Source organism: Acipenser ruthenus, chromosome 45 (genome assembly GCF_902713425.1).
Source record: "Acipenser ruthenus chromosome 45, fAciRut3.2 maternal haplotype, whole genome shotgun sequence".
NCBI classification, from domain to species: Eukaryota; Metazoa; Chordata; class Actinopteri; order Acipenseriformes; family Acipenseridae; genus Acipenser; species Acipenser ruthenus.
The window spans coordinates 5,024,829-5,040,131 of NC_081233.1; the positions used below are offsets into that span (position 1 = coordinate 5,024,829).

The window sequence follows — 15,303 nt, forward strand, 5'->3', positions numbered from 1 at the left end:
TCTGAAGACCAGGCTGGGGTCTCAACAACACTCAGAACAGATACACCACAGAAAGGAACAGCTCCACCAGTAACTGAGCAGATCCCATCTGAAGATCAGACTGGGATCTCAGCAACACTCAGAACAGATACACCACAGAAAGGAACAGCTCCACCAGTAACTGAGCAGATCCCATCTGAAGATCAGGCTGGGGTCTCAGCAACACTCAGAACAGATACACCACAGAAAGGAACAGCTCCACCAGTAACTGAGCAGATCCCATCTGAAGATCAGACTGGGGTCTCAGCAACACTCAGAACAGATACACCACAGAAAGGAACAGCTCCACCAGTAACTGAGCAGATCCCATCTGAAGACCAGGCTGGGGTCTCAGGAGAACTCAGAACAGATACACCACAGAAAGGAACAGCTCCACCAGTAACTGAGCAGATCCCATCTGAAGATCAGACTGGGGTCTCAGCAGAACTCAGAACAGATACACCACAGAAAGGAACAGCTCCACCAGTAACTGAGCCGATCCCATCTGAAGATCAGGCTGGGGTCTCAGGAGAACTCAGAACTGATACACCACAAAAAGGAACAGCTCCACCAGTAACTGAGCAGATCCCATCTGAAGACCAGGCTGGGGTCTCAGCAGCACTCAGAACAGATACACCACAGAAAGGAACAGCTCCACCAGTAACTGAGCAGATCCCATCTGAAGATCAGGCTGGGGACTCAGCAACACTCAGAACAGATACACCACAGAAAGGAACAGCTCCACCAGTAACTGAGCAGATCCCATCTGAAGACCAGGCTGGGGTCTCAGCAGCACTCAGAACAGATACACCACAGAAAGGAACAGCTCCACCAGTAACTGAGCAGATCCCATCTGAAGATCAGGCTGGGGACTCAGCAACACTCAGAACAGATACACCACAGAAAGGAACAGCTCCACCAGTAACTGAGCAGATCCCATCTGAAGACCAGGCTGGGGTCTCAGCAGCACTCAGAACAGATACACCACAGAAAGGAACAGCTCCACCAGTAACTGAGCAGATCCCATCTGAAGACCAGACTGGGGTCTCAGCAACACTCAGAACAGATACACCACAGAAAGGAACAGCTCCACCAGTAACTGAGCAGATCCCATCTGAAGACCAGGCTGGGGTCTCAGCAGCACTCAGAACAGATACACCACAGAAAGGAACAGCTCCACCAGTAACTGAGCAGATCCCATCTGAAGACCAGGCTGGGGTCTCAGCAACACTCAGAACAGGTACACCACAGAAACGAACAGCTCCACCAGTAACTGAGCAGATCCCATCTGAAGATCAGGCTGGGGTCTCAGCAACACTCAGAACAGATACACCACAGAAAGGAACAGCTCCACCAGTAACTGAGCAGATCCCATCTGAAGATCAGACTGGGGTCTCAGCAGAACTCAGAACAGATACACCACAGAAAGGAACAGCTCCACCAGTAACTGAGCAGATCCCATCTGAAGATCAGGTTGGGGTCTCAGCAGAACTCAGAACAGATACACCACAGAAAGGAACAGCTCCACCAGTAACTGAGCAGATCCCATCTGAAGATCAGACTGGGGTCTCAGCAACACTCAGAACAGATACACCACAGAAAGGAACAGCTCCACCAGTATCTGAGCAGATCCCATCTGAAGACCAGGCTGGGGTCTCAGCAACACTCAGAACAGGTACACCACAGAAACGAACAGCTCCACCAGTAACTGAGCAGATCCCATCTGAAGATCAGGCTGGGGTCTCAGCAACACTCAGAACAGATACACCACAGAAAGGAACAGCTCCACCAGTAACTGAGCAGATCCCATCTGAAGATCAGACTGGGGTCTCAGCAACACTCAGAACAGATACACCACAGAAAGGAACAGCTCCACCAGTAACTGAGCAGATCCCATCTGAAGATCAGACTGGGGTCTCAGCAACACTCAGAACAGATACACCACAGAAAGGAACAGCTCCACCAGTAACTGAGCAGATCCCATCTGAAGACCAGGCTGGGGTCTCAGCAACACTCAGGACAGATACACCACAGAAAGGAACAGCTCCACCAGTAACTGAGCAGATCCCATCTGAAGATCAGGCTGGGGTCTCAGCAACACTCAGAACAGATACACCACAGAAAGGAACAGCTCCACCAGTAACTGAGCAGATCCCATCTGAAGATCAGGCTGGGGTCTCAGCAACACTCAGAACAGATACACCACAGAAAGGAACAGCTCCACCAGTAACTGAGCAGATCCCATCTGAAGATCAGACTGGGGTCTCAGCAACACTCAGAACAGATACATCACAGAAAGGAACAGCTCCACCAGTAACTGAGCAGATCCCATCTGAAGACCAGGCTGGGGTCTCAACAACACTCAGAACAGATACACCACAGAAAGGAACAGCTCCACCAGTAACTGAGCAGATCCCATCTGAAGATCAGACTGGGATCTCAGCAACACTCAGAACAGATACACCACAGAAAGGAACAGCTCCACCAGTAACTGAGCAGATCCCATCTGAAGATCAGGCTGGGGTCTCAGCAACACTCAGAACAGATACACCACAGAAAGGAACAGCTCCACCAGTAACTGAGCAGATCCCATCTGAAGATCAGACTGGGGTCTCAGCAACACTCAGAACAGATACACCACAGAAAGGAACAGCTCCACCAGTAACTGAGCAGATCCCATCTGAAGACCAGGCTGGGGTCTCAGGAGAACTCAGAACAGATACACCACAGAAAGGAACAGCTCCACCAGTAACTGAGCAGATCCCATCTGAAGACCAGGCTGGGGTCTCAGCAACACTCAGAACAGATACACCACAGAAAGGAACAGCTCCACCAGTAACTGAGCAGATCCCATCTGAAGATCAGGCTGGGGACTCAGCAACACTCAGAACAGGTACACCACAGAAAGGAACAGCTCCACCAGTAACTGAGCAGATCCCATCTGAAGACCAGGCTGGGGTCTCAGCAACACTCAGGACATCAAGTAGAAGAGAAATCCAGAATTTTAAATACATGTTCGCTGTGTGTTTCTTTCTAATCTGCACATACGATTTATAGAATTATTGTGTTACCTACAGCCCCGATGTACTGTGCTATTAACTATCCACAAGGGGGCAGTGCTGTATAGGAGTTATCCATGAGGCAGCAAGTTCACTTTTCAATAGAAAGACAACAGACCTGTTGCAAAATCGCCACTCTAGTTTACCGTCCCCATTTTTCCTATTGACGGCAATGCAAAGCCAGCTTCAATATTAAAAACCTAATCAAAATACTGTGGTAAGAGTTTGTTTGAAGAAATTCAGTATTAAATTCAGGCTAAAAGAATTGAATCTATTCAGTCCTGAACAAAGAAGACTACGCGGCGATCTGATTCAAGCATTGTTGACCCAGGGGACTTTTTTGACCTGAAAAAAGAAACAAGGGCTAGGGGTCACAAATGGAGATTAGATAAAGGAGCATTCAAAACAGAAAATAGGAGGCACTTTTTTACACAGAGAATTGTGAGGGTCTGGAACCAACTCCCCAGTAATGTTGTTGAAGCCGACACCCTGGGATCCTTCAAGAAGCTGCTCGATGAGATTCTGGGATCAATAAGATACTAACAACCAAACGAGCAAGATGGGCTGAATGGCCTCCTCTTACTTCAATTTAAGCACAGCAATAGTATAAAGCATTGTGAAAGCATGGTACAAAAAACGGGTAAGCATTGCAGAGCACAGAGAGCTATGGTAAAGCATATTTAAACATGGTAAACTACGGTAAATGCATAGTATAACCATGGGAAGAGCACGAAGAAAAATGCAAAACGACCAGGAATGTTACTGTGGTAAACTCTTCAAACTGACATTAATAAAGAGCTTTCATTTGACTCGCTTGAGCGCGTATTAACGGAGTTAGCCGTCAGGGGGCGATGTTGTCAGTACAATCTGAGGGTCAGGGTCAGGGTCAGGTTAATAATGAAGTTGAGTCTGAACTCCACGGCTGTTACATATTTACCACTCTTACTCATACTTCTGAAATTCAAACTAGGAACTATTTTACTAAGAATATGTTAATTTAGCAGCATTACTACACGGTTAGAAACACAGTCGGGGTCATTACGGATGTATTACACTTATTTTTAAGGAATGTACGTTTGTACAGAAAATATTATTATTATTATTATTATTATTATTATTATTATTATTATTATTATTATTATTATTATTATTATTTGGATAGCAGTGACAACATACTCCACCGTCCACCTTTTAAAACAGAGGTTAAAACGAGGTCATTAAGACACGGCCATGCCATGCTTTCAACGTGTTTGAAAATGACGTGTTTTACGCTTCATGATGCTTTGGCAACGCTTCGTGTTATTTTACTTTTAAATGGGGAGCCATACAGCTGTGAATACCCGGTGTACTACACGGAGTAAGCGCTGTGTATGAGCAGGTCCTGGTAAGGGGTGGTGTTCAGGGCAGACACGCCGTGGGTCTTGTGTCTGGAGAGATGTCAGTGATGACTCTCTCATGGGTGCACTTCATTTATAGACCTATTTTTAGACCTGTTCCCGTGACTCGACGACGACCTTTCGCTTGGATACTGCAGGCTCTCGCACGGCTCGCTTTCAATTCCCTTTTTTCGTACCAAGTCGTTTAAGTTATCATACAAACCTGTACAGGTAGCTGCCAGCGGGACGACTTTGCATTTGGACATGTTGTTTTAAGCAGGCTACGCAATACATTAGGGCTACTCAATAACTATGTTTGGATAATAAGGGGATTATTTTGATATCCATGTAATTCGCGTTTTGTGTTTAATCCTCTTCGTTTCCTCCCTTTCTCTAAACTTAGGGAGAATATTTTTTTATTTTTTATTTTTTTCTGCAAACTTCTCTGCTTGCTTCTGTTTTTGGTTCATAACCCTCCTGTTCGGTATTTCGTTCAGTCTGTTATGTTTCAGTTTATATTGACCTGGTGTACTGTTAGAAAGCGGTTCATCGTCAGAATTTGGTACACGTACCAAAGCGTGGCCCGTGTGACGTCAGAAAGCGGTACATTGTCACATTGAAAGTGGTACAGTGTCAGATTTTGGTACAGGTGCAATCAATTGCGATCTGATGGGTGTCTCCCCATTGCTACAGAGGTGCATTAACCATTCATTATACATTGTGTTTGTTTTGCAAACATAAACTGGAAACAGACAATCGATTTCTCTAAAATGAAAAAAAAGAAATGTGAAGTCCACCGCAAAGTATTGAAAAGAAAAACTCGACTGCCGCGGTAGCCCTAGCTAAGGATAGAAATACAGCGGAAACGGTGCTGCCCCAAAGCCACGAAAATGCATATCATGATACAACAGTAAAAACTCAATGCAGAAACACAATTCACTATAATGCACGCTGATTAGTTATAGGTGTGATGCGGTCGTTTCAATGCATCTGTGGTAACCAGTGACAATCTCAAGTAACCCCGAACGCGCCTCCCGGGCACCTAACTCAGTTTATCTACAGGTGATTTATGTTTTTTTTAATTTTTTTTTTAATAACTGTAATACATACCACGCTATAATTGTCCCTAAAATACCTCGCACTCTGATTCGCCTCTGTGTCATAACAGAGCCACCGCCTCCCTTCCCGTCCTCGTCTCAGATTGGTTGCTCCCCCCGCCAGTCATTTCTAGCCCCGCCCGCATCCCCACAGCTGCTGTGAGGGAAACTCGTGTCTGAAGTGACAGAGCTGAACTGTCATACAAGCCGCACTCCAGTCAAACTGTGGCACCAGTTCGTGCCTTTCCTTTCTTTGCTGGCCACTACACGTTGGGCGCTGAATTAAAGTTATTTGGATATGCACTTTTTAAAATCCCTGCGAGTTACAAACTCCAGTGTTTTGGTCTTCAAAGACGCTGTCAAACGGACCGAACCGGCGTGTCACTTACTGAGCCTCAGAAAAGCACCCAGGATATTGTACACGAGTTCGGCGTCGCTGCACCAGTATTACAACGAGCTCAGCCTGAAGGACAGGGAACATGCACACCAACAGCTGTGAGTATATTAATGTTGTCACCGCTATCCGTTCAATATCACACTGTGATGTTAACCGGTGTGTTTTTTTTTAATAGAAATACGGTAGTCTTGTTACGTTTTTTTTTTCAGTTGTAATTGGGTCAATTTTTGCTTTTTTTGTGTGAATGAGAGATAAAAAAAACTAACCAAGTTTAAAAAGGTTGGCTACATTCAGGACTCGTGTTGTGTTGTTTGCTACGCAGGAGTCAAATAAATATTTGCACGTGTGGTGACGTAGTGGATAGTCTGGCCCATTACATTTAAAGCGATATACAGTATTTTTAGAGGAGTTTCAGCACATAAATAGTGTTTGCCATGTGATACTTGCAGAAAGAAATGTTGACATTGCTACAACTTTCTTGAAGTAATTAGAGGATGGTAAACAGAGACATAAAAGTCTCCTAATGGACTCATCTTTAAAACAAAATACCTGAAAAGTCTCCTAATGGACTCATCTTTAAAACAAAATATCTTGCCAATGTGACCAGGTGTTAAAAAGACAACTAGAATGCTAGATTGCCAAAAGTGTGGAATATTTTGTTTTGAATCGCTCTTCCTGCAGTGATTTAGAGGACAGATCTCAAACCCCAGAGCACTAGAGCAGACATTTTGAAAAGAGCTTTGAAACAGACTTTAAAGTTATGAGTGTAAAAAGAAAAATGACAGTTTTTAAAAACTTTAAACATTTGTAGCAACACGTGGGGACGTGTAAAGCTATAGATCTTTTGAAACCCCGCTACTTACTCTCAAAGACCAGGTATGTAACGTTTGAACACTGTGTGCCGATCTGGGCCTCACTGTAAAATACATTATTACACTTGAGAAGGTACAGAGAAGGGCAGCTAGCACTGAACCAATAAATTTAACAACCGGTCAGCTGTCTGTTATTGCTCAATAACAGAACATCAAAGCATGGCTGAGAGATAACTCCTGTTTCAAAACCGCTGCTTGCTGATGATACACTGAAGCCCTGCCCTCAGAGTTTCAGGGGACTGCAATGTAAATAAACAGATCAGTGGAAGTGGTTGTAATATATAGCGAGTATAGCATTGCTGTGGCGTCTTCCTCTGTAATAGTGGAAGTCCCTCGTTCAAATAATGCCATCTACTAAAGACACGACAAGAGTCTTCTAGTTGGGTCCCCACATCATTAAGATGGTAAGAGAGGAAGACTAATTAGTCTTCTACACCTGTGCAAGCTTCCCTGTATTAAAAAAAAACAACAGACGCGTTGCATCTTGTTAGTTTAACTCAAGCAGCCTGTCACAGCGCAGTGGTCAGCAGAGAGACTCACAGGTTTCAAGGATGTGATGAAAAACAGAAACAACACAACTGGAAAAGCAGTGCCATGAATAATCCAAAGTGCTGCTCCACCCAGCCCCCTTGCAGCTGGGTAAGGGGGCTGGAAGTGGAGAGATAGAGAGGAGCAGCACGGTAGTGAAACAGTAACCAGCCTGGCTGGAGTATACCTGTTATTTGGTAACTTATTGGAGAAATGAAACAAGAAGATCTATTGATCATGAGCTGGAAGAAAAAAAAAACAGTAAAGAAATAAACCTGGTACCTCATCAAAATAAAACAATGGAGGGAAACGCTGTTCTGTACAGTGCAAAGGGTCTCTTCATTTTCTTCTAATGACTAATAATAATAATACAATAAATGCTGTGCACCCGACTGTACGTAATAAGGCTGTAATTCTATCAAGGGTTTCTGGTGACATAAATCACAAGAGCGCTCGCTTGGTGACATTTATCAGTGTGACCAGAAACCTGAGACAGTTACAGCTGTGTATGTGCAGGTTTGGTGAATGTTATTTGTTATAATACATGGTGACATTACAGACAGAACTTGTAGAACTAGTCGTGTTTATTTTTAACAGTTGAAGAAGAAGTGTTGAGAATAACATTGGAAAGCGGAATTTAAAAAGTAAAACAAGTTACAAGTCAGCAGTGTGGAGCGGGGGTCCCCACCCCCCCTGTACGAGTCAGCAGTGTGGAGCGGGGGTCCCCAGCACCCCCTGTACGAGTCAGCAGTGTGGAGCGTGAGTCCCCAGCACCCCCCCTGTACGAGTCAGCAGTGTGGAGCGGGGGTCCCCACCCCCCCTGTACGAGTCAGCAGTGTGGAGCGGGGGTCCCCAGCACCCCCTGTACGAGTCAGCAGTGTGGAGCGGGGGTCCCCAGCACCCCCTGTACGAGTCAGCAGTGTGGAGCGGGGGTCCCCACCCCCCCTGTACGAGTCAGCAGTGTGGAGCGGGAGTCCCCACCCCCCCTGTACGAGTCAGCAGTGTGGAGCGGGAGTCCCCAGCACCCCCTGTACGAGTCAGCAGTGTGGAGCGGGGGTCCCCAGCACCCCCTGTACGAGTCAGCAGTGTGGAGCGGGGGTCCCCACCCCCCCTGTACGAGTCAGCAGTGTGGAGCGGGGGTCCCCAGCCCCCCCGTACGAGTCAGCAGTGTGGAGCGGGAGTCCCCACCCCCCCTGTACGAGTCAGCAGTGTGGAGCGGGGGTCCCCAGCCCCCCCGTACGAGTCAGCAGTATGGAGCGGGAGTCCCCAGCACCCCCTGTACGAGTCAGCAGTGTGGAGCGGGGGTCCCCAGCACCCCCTGTACGAGTCAGCAGTGTGGAGCGGGGGTCCCCAGCACCCCCTGTACGAGTCAGCAGTGTGAAGCGGGGGTCCTCAGCCCCCCCTGTACGAGTCAGCAGTGTGGAGCGGGGGTCCCCAGCCCCCCCCCCCCCCCCCCTCGTACGAGTCAGCAGTGTGGAGCGGGGGTCCACCAGCCCCCCCTGTACGAGTCAGCAGTGTGGAGCGGGGGTCTAATTAAGCAAATAATCAGTTCAATGAAGGGTCTGGTTTAGTAATTGGGAGCTCAGTTGGAATGAAAACCAGAAGACACAGGGGGTCCCCAGGACCGGGGCTATACCCCAGGACAGGGGCTGGGGACCCCTGATGTGGGGTATAAATCAAAGGAGGCTATGATGAGGTTGTATAATGCCCAGGTGAGAACACAGTTTGGTCTCCACACTGCATTATGAAGATTAGTGGAGGAAACTGAATCTATTTATCCTAGAAAACAGAGAGATTAGGAGATTCTTAAACAGTGGCAAAGGGCAGGCGGGACAGAGCTGAGGATTGGGTGGAGAGACAGGGCAGAGGGCAGGAGGGACACAGCTGGGGATTGGGTGCAGAGACAGGGCAGAGGGCAGGAGTGACACAGCTGGGGATTGGGTGGAGAGACAGGGCAGAGGGCAGGAGGGACACAGCTGGGGATTGGGTGGAGAGACAGGGCAGAGGGCAGGAGGGACACAGCTGGGGATTGGGTGGAGAGACAGGGCAGAGGGCAGGAGGGACACGGCTGGGGATTGGGTGGAGAGACAGGGCAGAGGCAGGAGGGACACAGCTGGGGATTGGGTGGAGAGACAGGGCAGAGGGCAGGTGGGACACAGCTGGGGATTGGGTGGAGAGACAGGGCAGAGGGCAGGAGGGACACGGCTGGGGATTGGGTGCAGAGACAGGGCAGAGGGCAGGAGTGACACGGCTGGGGATTGGGTGTAGAGACAGGGCAGAGGGCAGGAGGGACACGGCTGGGGATTGGGTGCAGAGACAGGGCAGAGGGCAGGAGGGACACGGCTGGGGATTGAGTGGAGAGACAGGGCAGAGGGCAGGAGGGACACGGCTGGGGATTGGGTGGAGAGACAGGGCAGAGGGCAGGAGGGACACGGCTGGGGATTGGGTGGAGAGACAGGGCAGAGGGCAGGTGGGACACGGCTGGGGATTGGGTGGAGAGACAGGGCAGAGGGCAGGAGGGACACGGCTGGGGATTGGGTGCAGAGACAGGGCAGAGGGCAGGAGTGACATGGCTGGGGATTGGGTGTAGAGACAGGGCAGAGGGAAGGAGGGACATGGTTGGGGATTGGGTGCAGAGACAGGGCAGAGGGCAGGAGGGACACGGCTGGGGATTGAGTGGAGAGACAGGGCAGAGGGCAGGAGGGACACAGCTGGGGATTGGGTGGAGAGACAGGGCAGAGGGCAGGAGGGACACAGCTGGGGATTGGGTGGAGAGACAGGACAGAGGGCAGGAGGGACACAGCTGGGGATTGGGTGGAGAGACAGGGCAGAGGGCAGGAGGGACACAGCTGGGGATTGGGTGGAGAGACAGGGCAGATGGCAGGAGACACATAAAGAAAGCCATGCTTTCAGTTAGTGCTGCACTCGCTTGGTCATCTGGAGGGTGAAATTGGTGCTTCTCCTATTGGCTGACATGCTCTGAGCCATGCCATTACCCAGAAGATACTGCTGAGGTAACTCCGGAAGTACAAGTACGACATATTTCCTGTGAAAAAGGCAGAAAAAAACTTGGTTTAACCTAAAGGAGTAACAGATCACATTTTAAGGTGAAAATACATTTTTGCTGTAAGCCTGTTACAATACCGCACATGAGAAGTGGAGAATAGGTCAGATTTATGGAATTATTTTGTACTTAAGATAAAAGCTCTCTTACTAAACACACACACACACACACATAAATAACATATAATATACATACAGTGCAAAACTACAATATAATATCCATATGGTTCAGTAATAAGGTTTTATCTCAATGTTAATGTTCACGAGTTCCTAATAATGATTACTCCTTTGTTTCTGTTTAAACCATACCTTCAATCTCTAAGAGAAAGCTGTGTTGTTGGTGCTGTATCATTGGGATCTTTCCAGATCTGTGGTACTGGGATCAGTTGGCTGGTCGTATGGGGCGTTGGTAACTCCTGTTGTCTCCTTGTCCCTCCCTCTCTCAGGCGTGCCTCTAAGAAGAGCCTGTTTCCAGAGCTGGAGGATCTGCTGTTCTACACCATCACAGATGGGCAGGAACAGATCTCTCTCCCAAAGTTCATCACCGTGAGTCTCAGCCTAATAATGCACAAGGGAAATTACCAACTACACTCTGAACAATTAGATTGCAAATAATGATGCAAGGGTCCCCGAGGGTCTCCCCTGGTAAAGGCACGGCCACGTGGTGTGCAGGATGAGTCACACAGTCAGGGGAGCGCAGGGGTCCCCAAGGGTCTCCCCTGGTAAAGGCACGGCCGCGTGGTGTGCAGGGTGAGTCACTCAGTTAGGGGAGCGCAGGGGTCACCGAGGGTCTCCCCTGGTAAAGGCACGGCCGCGTGGTGTGCAGGGTGAGTCACACAGTCAGGGGAGCGCAGGGGTCCCCGAGGGTCTCCCCTGGTAAATGCACGGCCTCGTGGTGTGCAGGGTGAGTCACACAGTCAGGGGAGTGCAGGGGTCCCCGAGGGTCTCCCCTGGTAAAAGCTCGGCCGCGTGGTGTGCAGGGTGAGTCACACAGTCAGGGGAGCGCAGGTTCCTGGCTGTGTGTTTTGATCTGTGCTAGGGATTCCACAGGGAGCATTTGCTCTGGCGATCATGTGGGTAAGGAAGTTAAAACCGACAGGGACTGTTTCTCCTCGCCATAGCTTCAACCAGACTAATCTCAGGGCTTAAAGGACTGATCTGCAAAGATGGGCTGAATCTGTTTAGCCTGGAACAAATAAGAACCAGAGGGGATGTGATTGAAGTCTTTAAATTCTTCAAAGGAGGTGACATAGTTAACCTGAACCAGAAACAAGGACTAGAGGACACAGTGGGAACGAAGTGGAGACAGACTTAGGAGACACTTCTTCACAGAGAGTGAGGGTGTGGAAGGGGCTACCTAGCCATGTTGTTGAATCACTTAGATCCTTTAAGACTCAACTTGACAAAGTTCTGAGATCAATCAGCTACTAGGAACCGGATGAGCTGTGATGGGCCAAAGCGCCTCCTCTCATTCATACATTTTCTTATGTTCTGAAGTGTCATTTTCCATTGAGTGCGTCATGGTGTTTGCAGTCACTGGGAGTGGTACTGGATTGTGTTTCAGCTCCAGTATTGATTTATTGACGTGTTGCTCTAAATCTACCTGCCTATCCTGTCTGGAGATCCTAATGGCTTGAACAGCAGCCCTCGCTCCATTCCCATTACCTGACAATGTGACACTGTGATAGTTGATGCAGAGTGGGTGTGGCCAGCAGTGCTGAAAATGAACATTGGAGCTGAAACAAACACAGCACAGTCAGGGGAATGTAACACAGAGCTGCTTTGGTCTTTAATAACACCACTGATTTACTAGAGGGATCAGCTGAGCATTTAAAAATTAAAATCCTTTGTCATCAAACTGTCATCTCCTATTATAATCTAATTCTATAAGAGATTTTTTTAAATGCAAAACTAAGATTTAAAGTTGCTGCCATTTCCTGGTAGCCAATCGCTTCCTTTGCTGTAAGGCAGATTCACTCCTGTGGTCTAACTTCAGTCAGGCCGGGTTACCTACAGAACAGGAAGTCGGCGCAGCAGAAGTAGGAATTGTTTGAGCACTTCTTTAAGAGTTTAAATTCTCACAGAGTTCACAGTTCCTTTGTTTTCTAGTTAATATGTCTGCATGTATACATTTCTGCAGTTCTGTGTATTTTTGTGCAGGCAGTGAAAGGGACAGGCTTGTTGACCTCTGACCCTCGTCTGAGAGACTGCATGGACCTCATCCGCCAATCAGTGCAGGACTCGGTAGGCGGAGTCATGATGGACCGATACCTCTTCAGGAAGTGAGTAACTGTTGCTATGGAAACAAATATCTCAAGTATACACCAGATAAGAGGGGGTTACAATACAAGACTGTCTACACACAATGGTCTTCAGTGGTACTAAGGGGCAGCTAATATTGTAATATTGAGTGTAAGGCAGCTAATATTGCAATTGTGTCTGTTTATTATACATATGTGTTCGTAGTCACTATTTTTTACTGTTTTAGTACCAAGTTACCTGCATATTGTACCATATTGTACTATTGGGTTTCTGAGCTAGCCTGAGCAATGAGACCTGTATAAAAATGACCACTAGGGGTGTGCATCTCTAATTTCTTCCCCCCCTGCAGTAACTGTAAGTCTAATTGACCGCAGTTCTGATATTAAGAATAAACAGGATGTACAAAGTTAATACATTCTCTCACCCAAGTATCATTCATACTATTTGGTTTCCAATTCATTTAGTTTTTTCATCGCATACCTGAAAGTTTGAGCAGTACCTACTGAAGGGCATTACAACATTCTTCTCGTTAGTTCTTCTCAAGGGCTTCATTAAAACAAAGCATGGTATCTTGGACTACTTTGAGGTCAAAGGAAGCTCTCAGTTTCCATGCCTTATTCTCGGGTTATCTGTATGCACTTCCTGGGTCCTTTCACCTCCGCAGTGTCTTCTGGGTCCTGTGACTGGCTGAAAGCATGTCAGTCCCCAGAGACCATGTTGTAAAATGAAAACTGCTCATTTGAGACGTGCAGAGTGTAGCTGGTGTGCTTTGTTTTGGATGTAGACACAGTGAAGCACATGGCATGGCAAAACAAGAGCTTGTGATTGTGATAACAACATGCCTTTCCGCAGGCACGAGAGAGAGAGGTGAGGGTGGAGGAGAATGCAGCTGCCTGCGAAGGTCACCAGAAAGCACTGGGACACTTTAAAGCACATCATTAACCCCTTCAGCACTGCCCACTTTATTAGCTCGCCTAATATGAGTTTGGGACATGCCTGCCCTGATCTCAGCCCTGACAGGGTGTAGACTCACAGGGTGCGGGAAGGGGTCTCGAGGGTCAGTCATTAACATTGCAAAGCGAGGTAGGCTTGTGATGACGGACGTTCAAGTTCATCCCAAACATGCCCAATTGGACATCCAGGCATTGAGGCCAACATGCCCCTGTGACAATGCAGTTGCAGTGTACAGGTGCAGGAGTGATCAGGAGACAGTAATCCACTCAGAACAGGCTTTACTTATAATCCTGGTCTGGTGACCAAATAATAAATCCAGGCAGTACACAACAATGTGTAATGCACTGGTATAAATATACAGGTTGCAGTCCCAAATAATAAACACAGTTCCACACACAATACACCAACACGGTCAGCAGGCCAGGGTGAGTGCTGTAGTGCTCGTGGTGCAAAATCGTGACGACAGCTCCGGAACGTGCCATCTACTAATAACAATAACAATTAGAGACAAGCAAACAAAACACTCGCGATACTGTTTCACACACGTGTCTTTCCAGGTCTTTCGTTAACCATAAACGAAAGAACAGATCACGTCGCTCCATCCCCTATTTGTACCGTCACTCATGACCCCTTGGTAAACGCGTGCAACCGCTCCTCCAATCCGCGGCTGCCACATCGTTTCCCTGAATTGTCATCCAGTCCAGGGGACTCTGTTCCCTTTCCTTAGCGCCCTCACAGGTCTGTTTCTGTCACAGCCCCACACCAGGGCGATGCCAAATCTTGAATTTCTGAAGTGAGAAAGTTTAACTATGGCCAGTAGTGTTGTGCAACTTTAATTCCTACCCCCTTCCTACCTAATTCCTACTATTCCTACTAATTCCTACCTAATTCCTACAACTCTGAGTTAGTGATTGGCTAATCTCTATACAAAAACACAGGGGGACAGAAATTCCTGATGCGTACCCCAGAAAATGAGCTTCTGCCCAATCTGTAAGTGATTTGAAAGAGGTTTGTGTTCACTAACGCAAGAGCCACAGTTGCAGGGGTGGTAGAAATTATAGTTGCACACCCCCTAGAGGTCATGTCTAAAGTGGGAGTGGGTTACAGGGAGGGATGCGGGTGTGGAGTGGGTTACAGGGAGGGGTGTGGAGTGGGTTACGGAGTGGTGCGGGTGTGGAGTGGGTTACAGAGAGTGGTGCGGGTGTGGAGTGGGTTACAGGGAGGGGTGTGGAGTGGGTTACGGAGTGGTGCGGGTGTGGAGTGGGTTACAGGGAGTGGTGCGGGTGTGGAGTGGGTTACAGGGAGGGGTGCGGGTGTGGAGTGGGTTACAGGGAGTGGTGCGGGTGTGGAGTGGGTTACGGAGTGGTGCGAGTGTGGAGTGGGTTACAGGGAGGGGTGCGGGTGTGGAGTGGGTTACAGGGAGGGATGTGGAGTGGGTTACAGGGAGTGGTGCGGGTGTGGAGTGGGTTACAGGGAGGGGTGCGGGTGTGGAGTGGGTTACAGGGAGGGATGTGGAGTGGGTTACAGGGAGTGGTGCGGGTGTGGAGTGGGTTACAGGGAGGGGTGCGGGTGTGGAGTGGGTTACAGGGAGGGATGTGGAGTGGGTTACAGGGAGTGGTGCGGGTGTGGAGTGGGTTACAGGGAGGGGTGCGGGTGTGGAGTGGGTTACAGGGAGGG

General features: G+C 48.4%; 1 protein-coding gene across 1 annotated transcript in view; it reads left to right on the forward strand.

Moving 5' to 3' along the window:
• Positions 1-5,710: 5,710 nt before the first annotated feature.
• Positions 5,711-15,303, forward strand: part of LOC117401091 (glutaminase kidney isoform, mitochondrial-like) — a 33,999-nt gene continuing 24,406 nt past the window's right edge. The window contains exons 1-3 of the mRNA XM_059013273.1: positions 5,711-6,045; positions 10,857-10,956; positions 12,571-12,692. Of these exons, the coding sequence (XP_058869256.1) occupies positions 5,849-6,045; positions 10,857-10,956; positions 12,571-12,692 (419 nt within the window). The 5' untranslated portion in view covers positions 5,711-5,848. The remainder of the gene's footprint in view (positions 6,046-10,856; positions 10,957-12,570; positions 12,693-15,303) is intronic.